Source organism: Octodon degus, unplaced genomic scaffold (assembly GCF_000260255.1).
Source record: "Octodon degus isolate 3935 unplaced genomic scaffold, OctDeg1.0 scaffold00065, whole genome shotgun sequence".
In the NCBI taxonomy this organism is placed as follows: domain Eukaryota; kingdom Metazoa; phylum Chordata; class Mammalia; order Rodentia; family Octodontidae; genus Octodon; species Octodon degus.
The window spans coordinates 1,965,953-1,975,578 of record NW_004524641.1 but is presented as its reverse complement, the minus strand read 5'-3'; the positions used below and the strand labels follow the sequence as shown (position 1 = coordinate 1,975,578).

Genomic DNA, 9,626 nt, shown 5'->3' with positions numbered 1-9,626 from the left:
TTTTCTTCCCTAGAATTCCCCAATTATTTTGAGAGAAAAGTAACTGCTCTCAAAATATCGAACACATCAGGACACACATCAGTAGTCTTATTTTACAAGGAACAGATTGTCCTGTAAGAGCAATGTAAGAAAAGCATAAAGTTTCCACTAGATGGCACTGGTGTGCAAATAGTATTCTTAGACTCTGCCCTAACTCAAATCAATAAATTATTTCAGTGTTATATTCTTTTCATTCATTTTGACTAGTCTGGGAAAGATAAGAGAAATAGAAAGTTTTTTTAAAAAACAACACTTTCTAGTGCAAAGCTCTGGGGTAAACAGCACCTTCACAGAGGCCACCATGGAGAAATGATAACAATCTTTTTTTTATTTGCTAAATCCAGGCTAATAATCCAGCATTCTTGAGTATCTATTACCATCAAGCAATTATAAAATATCAAGGGAGTGTGGGATATTCAAGAAAAGTAAGTAAACCAACTTCTTTTGTGCCACTGAGCACACGGTTTCATTTGGTCCCTAAATTGTTAGCGCCATATGATCCTAATTATCCAAGACTAAACTATTAGCTCTATGGCAGAAAGAGAATGACTGGATTGTTTAATACTTTCTCCCTTAGAATTAGCATAACATCCAGTGCATAGTACACAGTTTGACTATGGCCAAGCTTGGACTCTATTCTTAGGGAATCCAGTTTGAGCTAGAATCGAGGTTGAGCAAGAGTCCTGGTATATCAGGTTAGTGACAGTCCTCACTCTTGGTGTCTGACCCCCACCAGCGTTTTACCATTCTGCACTGCCTTCAGCAAGAATTCTGTTAAGCAAATCCAGCAAGAATCTAGTCCTGATGTTGGGTAGTTGTCCATCCATTGTCAACATAATCCTGATTATAAATTTCCCTTGTCTTTCCAAAGTCAGAATTGAGTCTAATCTCTCAGAATAGTCCTCGTTTCAAGACCCTATTGCAGTAGTTCCTATAACTGTCACCATGGTGTGACATGTTACCACGCCCAAAAACAACTTGAATAAAGTTGGCCCTCCTTCACAAATGTCAGGAATAATTTCCTCATTCATAGTGGAAAGTTTGGGGGAAGAATTCTTGGGCTTGAGACAATCCTGGAGGCAAAGCCAGCGCTGGGGGTGTTGTTTCAGGCCAGAGGATACAGGAGCAGAAAACAAGGATTGCACTGATAACGTGAACCTGACTTCACCTGGGAGGCCTGGACCTGGTTCCCGTCTCCCAAGACGCCAGAGGGCGCCGCAGGCTGCTCCCGGAAGCCAACAGCCCTAAGGTGGGACAGCACCTGACGCCAGACTCTTCTGCCTTCCGGAGGCGGAGAGGCGAACCCGCGGGGAGTAGCTGGAAACCTAGGCAGAAGCTGGGACGATCGCCGCCCGGCGTGGACAGCCTGGACGAGCCGCCCAACAGCCGCATCTTCCTGGTCATCAGCAAGTACACGCCCGAGGCGGTGCTGCGGGAGCGCTTCTCCCGCTTCGGCGAGATCCAGGACATCTGGGTGGTGCGGGACAAGCGCACCAAGGAGTCCAAGGGCATCGCCTTCATCAAGTTCGCGCGCAGCTCGCAGGCCTGCAGGGCGATGGAGGAGATGCACGGACAGTGCCTGGAGCCCAACAACACCAAGCCCATCAAGGTGCAGACGCGGGGCGCGGGGCGCGGGGCCTCAGTCTCTTCACCCAGTCCTTCTCCCTTAGATGCTTCTGTTTACCACAGATGATGATGATGATGATGATGATGATGATGATGATGATGATGATGATGATGATAAAAATAGCTGCTTTCCCTTGGGTAGGTGTAGACCTCCACAGTCTGACCCAAGTGCTCACATTCAACTCTGGTCCTCTGATGTCGGCCCTTCCCCGGGACCAGAGGAAAATATGCACGCAGGTAATGTAAAGGGCAGGTGACTGAGGCGGCTGTCACATATGCATCCCACTGTTGCGATTTTTAGAATTACATTATGTAAGCCCTGTGTGTAAAGATGAATACCATATATTTGGTCATCGGTCCTCTGTTACTGATGCTTTTCTTTGAAAGCCAACCAAAATAAAAGCCCCAAGAGGCACCAAGTCATTGTGATGACGGTGTGAATTGTGTATCCTTATGAAATGCTGCTTTGCATAGTTGTGATTCATTCTAGTGGTATTTGTATGACATTTCTGTGTTTAGTCATGTTAAGGACACGTGGCCGGAATGGTCCTATTCAGGGTTTATTTCATCTCATCTGTCCGTTTAGCACAATGCCTGGCACAAGGTCAGACTGTAATTTAGGTTTATTACCGGTATATAGTAGCCAAGATGTCACTCTTTACTTACTGTTCCTTCAGATCAGAAGTTAATCCTGAGAATATGGCAGTTGATTAAATTGTACCCTTCACCTGTTGTTCAGAAGTAGTTACTGTGTGTGTAATTCTGTTGGAGCTTTCTGTAGAAATTTTTTTCTTTACCTTTAGTTCTTCCCCTCCACCATTTACTGAATTGAGAAGAGAATAAGTAAGGACTTGCAAATGAAGGACTCTCTGAAGGTCTTGCCTGAACCTCCAGCCTAGTACAGTAACAAACATACATGGTAATCTTCTGTGGATGCAGGCAATAGCAGCGCTCCAAAATATGTGAACTATTATTGATAGAGCTAAGAGAAGAACAAATCTACAGTCAACTCTGTAACCCTCTGAAGTAGCTCAGAACAGGGCATCGACAGAATTCTAGGACTGAAAGCCTAAATCAGAAGTAGATAGACTTTTTTAATGAAGGATCACATAATAAATATTTTACACCTTTGGGGCCAGTCTCTGTCATAGCCTTGTCGGATTATTTTCAACAACCCTTTAGAAATGTAAACTAATTTTTCTATGTTACACCAAAACAAGAGAGCTGTAGTTTGCTGACCCCTGCACTGCACTGAAAATTTTCATTTCTTTCTAGTTATGACTTTAATGGAATGGGTTTTCATACTTTTTGAGTGTAACAGGACTTCAGAGTCCACATTTGCAACCAAAAAATACCCCAAATTTGAGGCCCCTTTCCATGATAAACTTCTACAAGAGAACTTAAAGTCCCAACAAAAACATGTCCCCATTAGCCATAGAGAAATTAGAAGTATTTCTTCCAAAAAGAATTGTATTTCATAATCCTCTCCCCCACCATCCCCTTTTTTTCCTACTGTGTTACAGCCAGAAATTTTTTTCAGTATAGTTTCTAGCTGGCCATTCTAGGTTCATCATCTTGGGCTGTCCTCCATTGGAACGTAGTAGCTGTTCTTTTTTTAGTACTTCCATTGAAATTAATTTAGCCTCAGTTTTTTCATGTACTTTTTTTTTTTTTTTTTGCAAAGTTCAATGAATCCCAAGACAAAAATATTGTAGCACCAGCCTACAGCCAGAAGATTGTTCAATTAAAAGTTACTCTTTAATGATCTCTGTGACTTGGAGGAAAGTGGTAAATAGAAGGGAAGTCTTAGTTCTATCTTTATCAAGAATGGGTTCTTGTCTAAGAATGTCTGTGAGTGTTTGTTGTCTAGGAAGATAAAAGCATGTGAGGAAAATCTCCCATATGGAAGTTATTCTTGTATTCTACATAGATTCTGTGCTTTATTGGAGAGTTTTTCATTTCGGTCCTCTAAGGTTTAAGCAGTGGTGGTCTGACAGCAACTCTAGTCTCATCACAGTAGAATGCCTGTTTTTCCTTCCTAGTGTCTGTACATATTCTTAGAGCTTCCAGTTTTTACATTTCCCTATTGATCATTCATTATGCCACTTTGTCTAGAAGACAAGCTTTCTAGTGATTCATTTCTGTGTTACTCAATACTCTATTACTAATATACCTCCAGCAGTGCTTGGCGTAGAGTACAGTTATTGAAGGACTCACGAAGCAAACTCTTAAGGCAGTGGTGCTGAACCTATGGCACACATGCCACAGCTGACTGTTACCACTGAAAGCTTTCACAGAGTCGCTATTAGTTCTCCAAGGACATGCCTCCAACTCTATGACAAGTTATTCCCTTGCAAAAATAATGAGCTTTTCCCATTTAATATTTTCTTTTTGGCATTTATGAAATTCTGCATGTTCTTTGAAGTCCAGTACCCTTTTGGGTTGATGACGTCCTTATTCTGGAATTCCACAGTCCTAAGATTTAACATATTTGGTGCTGGGGAAATGGCTTAGTAGAATAAGCGCTTCCCTGACAAGCGCAAGGGCCTGAGTTCAATCCCCGGTTCCACCAAAAAAAAAAAAAAAAAAAGATTTAACATATTTGATTAAGGCAGTGCCACCCCTTGAAGGAAACATGCATTTATGCACACAAAACTTCCAAGGTCCTTGTGTGTATAGCGATTTAATTATGTAATATTCAAGCAAAAAACCTAGCCATTAAACTTACTATGCTTACATCTGACCAAACAAGTTCACAGTCTTGGTCACAGATTGTAACATTCCTCTGGAGTAGTTTAAAACTGAGACAAATTTTAAAATTAAATCCTTGGTACCAAAAAAGAAAAAAAGTACTACAAAGCAAATTAAATTCAGAGTACCATAGAATGACAATGTTTCAATAAAACTAAATTGCTAATATTAGGAAAACCATCCTGTTCCTTTACCCATTCACATATGGAATCATATTGGATAGTCACTTAGATGAATCAGAATGTGGTTTTGATATCTTTTCCTAAAAATTAATATTAGAAAATGAAATTATGACCACCTAAACTTAATCCCAGAGTTGATTTCATGCTAAGAATAATTGAATCCTCTGTCCTTGCTAGTATATATAGTAAAGACTAAGCATTTTATTTTTGTAAGGTTTATTTATTTATTTATTTTGAGACAGAGTCTGTGTAGTTCAGTCTAGCCTTGAGTTCATTATGTAGTTCAGGCTGGCCTTGAACTAGTGGTGATCCTCCTGCCTCTGCCACCGTATCTAGCCTCCCCCAAAATATTATTTTTCATCATGCTTACAGTGCATTGACTTTTAAAAATAAGATATGGAATAAATTACTTGGCTTTTATATTATGGAAATTTTTACTTATATGAAACAATTGTTAATAGAATTCTTAGTTATCCAGAAGATCCACACCAAAATTTTTGTCTTACCTCCTTCTAAATTTCCCACTCAGCCACCCTTTCTTGAGTACCTGTGGTACACTCATTAACGTGCTAAATAGAGGAACACAAAGGAGGTACATATCAGTCCTTGCACTTAAGGATTTTATTTCTATTGGGCAGAAAGACCAAATAGGTAAAATGTTGTATGTATTTTAATAGGAATATGGCAGTTGATTAAATTGTACCCTTCACCTGTTGTTCAGAAGTAGTTACTGTGTGTGTAATTCTGTTTTATGCTCCCCCCAGGAGATAATATCTATTTGTCTCGCAATCACCCCAAAGATGTATACTGACAGACCTCAGTAAAGATTTCTTGAGATCTCCACCACAGTAACTCAGTATTTAGAGTAGACTCAGTATTTGCTCAGTGCAAGAAGGATTGAGGAGCGCGGGAGAGCAGATCAGGCCTGAGCAGCAGGTGCAGAGTGAGCTGGGAACGCATTCCGAAGAGCGGGGACTTGGTCTGGTGTGCAGTACATAGGGAGGAGGTGAGAGTGGTCAGGTGAGCAGGGGCAGAGCCAGGAGTGAACTTGTCTTGCTCTTCCTGTCAGGGAGACCCTTGCAGAAGCACAGAACTCCTGCTGAGCAATCAAGAGAGGGTCACCTAAGTACATTGTAGCCACACTGGGTGTTTATGCAGAGTTCCAACTTAGCCCACATTAGGTTTCTCTTGTAATTTGTTTAAAAATAGTAAAGCTTAGCTGGATGTGGTGGCACATTCCTGTAATCCTTGCACTCCAGGAGGCTAGGGCAGGAGGGCTACAAGTTTGAATCCAGCTTAATTTAGGCAATTTAGCAATTTAGTAAGATCTAGTCCCAAAGGTAGAGATATTGCTTAGTGCAAAGGCCCTAAGTTCAGTCCCCACTGCTGCATATAACAATGAAATAACAACTAAAGAACAGTTGATGTTCTGGGGATATACATCAGGGGCACAGTGCTTGCCTGGCAAGTGCAAGGTCCTGAGTTTGATTCCCAGTACTCCTTCAAAAATAAATAAAAGAACAGTTGATGTCATCACCATAGTGGATAAATTTCCATGGAGGGAATTTGTTTTGGTTTGGTTTTTTAGACTTAATGGTTGTTCCGGCAGGCCAGGTGTGAGCTGTGTTTCCTGCCTTGTTTCTGGCGAGCACATTGTCCCCTGCTTTAACAAGCAACTTGGCCGACTGGCTGAAACCATGCCAAGAGGCTTCACACAGGGCGGTGTTCCCATCCTCATCTTGTCGGTCCAGGGCACATCCCTCCTGAATGAGTGCAGCAATGATCTCTGTTGATCACAGTGTTGCCCACCACTGTGGCCCAGTGCAAGGCAGTCTGGTCCCCATCATCCTGGATATCCAGGTCACAGCCAGCCTTCAGCAAGATCTGTCCCACAGAAAGATGGCCCTTATTGGCAGCAAGGTGCTGAGGAGTGTGGCCATGTTTGGTAACTGCTACCTTGGCACCCTCATTGATGAGCTGAACCACATTCTCTGCTTGGCTTTTTTTTTTTTTTTTTTCTGCTTGGCTTTTGTACGCAGCTATGAGAAAGCGTTCTGAAAGTGCAGCACCCGCATCCTGCTAGTTCATGAATTGAGAGAAAGAGGTTTTCGGGAAATCAGTGGACAAGTTCCATCAGCTCAACCCAAAGCCACCAGCTTGGGCTGGCGCCCACCAGTATAAATGTTCTCAATCATTGGAAGGTGATTTATTCTTATGCCATCTTCAGTACAGGAACTTACCTCTGCAGCTAGGAGGCTGGCAGGGGCCATGGAAGGAATTTGAACTGGCTGGTTTCATCCTGTTTGAAGCCAGAGTATAATATTATAAAAGCAATGGATCCTTGAAATATACCCATGTGCAAATATATGTGTGCTTTTAAAGTTTCCAAGAGTGCATAGAACCTGGCCTCCTTCTGAAGCTCCTCCTTAGACTCCTCAGTAAGAACTCTTCATCCACGGCTGGGAATTTAGCTCAGCAGCAAAAGCACCTGCCTGGCTAAGTGCAAGGTCCTGAGTTCAATCCCTCGTACAAAGAAGAAAAAAAAAAAAAGTCCTGGGTTTAGTCCCCAGGATTAAAAAAAAAAAAAAAAAAAGAATTTAGTGGCTGACCAGATAACTCAGCACACTAAGGCATCTGCTTAGGCAGAGCACAGCGGCCAGGGCCAGGAAGCTACCTCCAAATGCCTATTTGTTTTGTCAAGAGTTCCTTTCACTGAGGAGCAGCTCTTCAGCATTTTTGATATAGTACCAGGATTGGAGTATTGTGAAGTTCAAAGAGATCTTTATTCAACTTATGGTACAATGTTGTCTATGTTGTTTTTAAATATATTGGTCTTTTCCACTGTGTGAAGTGCCAAATACTGTTTTTGTAATAGCGATTGTGTTTCCTCTCTATTTTAGACTTTAAACCTGTTTAGACATATTTAGACCTATATTAGACCAATTTAGTTCTATTTCTAATAAACGGATCCCTGGGAATGTAACTCTTGTATAATTTCACTTTTTAAAAATAATACTGTAACTCCTCCACAATAGATTGTTTTTTCCAGTAGTGCAACAAAAATACCTCATGCAGGATTTGTATTTGCAACCTTTTGATTAATGCCAGGCAATTTTGCTTGCTTTTGAAGAGCTAGAAATGAAGAGCGGTATGAAGACATCATACTTGGCATTCTTCCAGGACAACAGGTGCACCTGATGGAGTCCTTTCGGAGGGTCATGAGTGTCAGAGGGGCACCCCACATCCCCATGTTGCCCTGCCAGCGCTTGCCTTCTAGCGCAGCTCCTTCTGAGCCTCCTGTGCGCTCTCTCCAGCCTAAGCCTAGTCTTACCCTGTCATTCTCTGTTTGAAGCTCCCGGGCTTAGATGTCATTTCCTGGCACATTTGTTGTTATACTGTGTGTAATTCTGTTTTATGCTCCCCCCATCCAACTGCCATTTAGCTATTATGTTGAAATGTATTTACTATACCTTCTATATTATTTCTTCTGTAGATATATCTGATTAAAATGTAGTGGAGGGCAAGTGTGGTGGCACACACCTGGAATGCCGTCACCCAAGAGGATCTCCATGAGTTCAAGGCTGATGTGAACTACATAGCAAGACTCTGTCTCAAAAACAAAAACAAACAAACAAAAAAACCATATATATATGTAGTGGAGCACCTTTTTTAACCAGTGTCATCATATAGTTAGACTCCTATATGAATTAGTTTTAAATAGTCATTTGATTTGTTTTGATATTGTTAAAATATTGGGTACTTGAGTTTAGATAGAAACATAAAATTTAAGTGTTTTTTGCACAAGATAGTTTCTCTTATAAATATGTCATGAAAATTTCACAAGCTTGTAGGCTCCCTATTTAAGGACTCCAATATGAAATAGTTCCTCCCTCTCATATCCCCCTTTTGAACTGAAATCTGCTCCCTTAGCTGAAATCTCCCCAAAGATAGATGAAGTAGGTGATTTTTGATCTGAGACCTGTGACTTTGATTTTCATACATATCCCTTTTTCTCTCTCCACTGCTGCACCTAGCTGAGTACATATTTTTAAATACCACTTTTCATTCATTTCCTACCTACTATGATAGGAAAATTTTTAAATTTCAAAGAATAAAAATTTAGGTTTGGGAGTATATTGATATTATGAAAGAGAAGCAAATATATTGAAATTAAATTCATAGACAACATATGCTGTATTCCATATTCCTTACATATCATGTTTATGTTGTTTCCAAAATGTGACTTATGCTTCATTTTTTAGAAATATCTCTGACACACACACATATGAGGGAACTTCCTCATCTGATGCCAGTGATTCTGTATTACTAGTTGTGTCATCAGGATTTTATATTGTTTCACCTTCACATCATAGCACTTACACATTTAATCTGCTTCCTTTTTCGTGTATGTGTTTCTCTAGTTTAGGTCATGGAGTGGTTCACTATTTTAATGTAGCATCGGCTATTTATGCAAAGTACAAGTTCCAGGGATTTCAGTACCCTCCTGGGAATTGGATAGGTGTTTCCTTCATTGATGATGGAAGTAATGTGACAGAGTAAGTACCATTCCGAGGATGTGGAATGGTACTTCCACAAACAGTGGCTCCCAGGAAAGTCGCACAAAGCAAGTTACTGTTGGAACTGAGTATTCCCAGCTCGCTGTACATGATCAGTTTTTGTCTCCAGTCTCCTTAGAAAAATGGCCACAGGGATGGTAGCTGCACAGCTTGCGGCTATGATAGAAAAAAATTTTCCTATCATAGTAGGTAGGAAATGAATGAAAAGTGATATTTAAAAATATGTACTCAGCTAGGTGCAGCGGTGGAGAGAGAAAAAGGGATATGAATGAAAACCTCAGTGGTGTGGAATAACCCAAGCCAGCAGCAATTTCTGGTAAGTAGGGAAGAATTCCACCCCTGATGTGGCCAAGAGAATCGAAGATAAATATGACCATTGTGTACTCCCTACTAAGGAAGAAAATTTTCAGAGTGGCCCTGGAGGAACACGTAGGGGCCACACTGTACATGT

The 9,626-nt window shown here is 41.0% G+C and overlaps 1 protein-coding gene across 1 annotated transcript in view; it reads left to right on the top strand.

The window, feature by feature from the left end:
* The window catches only part of LOC101578527 (RNA-binding protein 45), a 43,307-nt gene that overhangs the window by 9,304 nt on the left and 24,377 nt on the right, over nucleotides 1-9,626 (top strand). Inside the window, exons 2-6 of the mRNA XM_012515471.2 lie at nucleotides 1,215-1,717; nucleotides 7,241-7,394; nucleotides 9,025-9,154; nucleotides 9,285-9,328; nucleotides 9,451-9,491. Coding sequence (XP_012370925.2) covers nucleotides 1,215-1,717; nucleotides 7,241-7,394; nucleotides 9,025-9,154; nucleotides 9,285-9,328; nucleotides 9,451-9,491 — 872 coding nt within the window. The remainder of the gene's footprint in view (nucleotides 1-1,214; nucleotides 1,718-7,240; nucleotides 7,395-9,024; nucleotides 9,155-9,284; nucleotides 9,329-9,450; nucleotides 9,492-9,626) is intronic.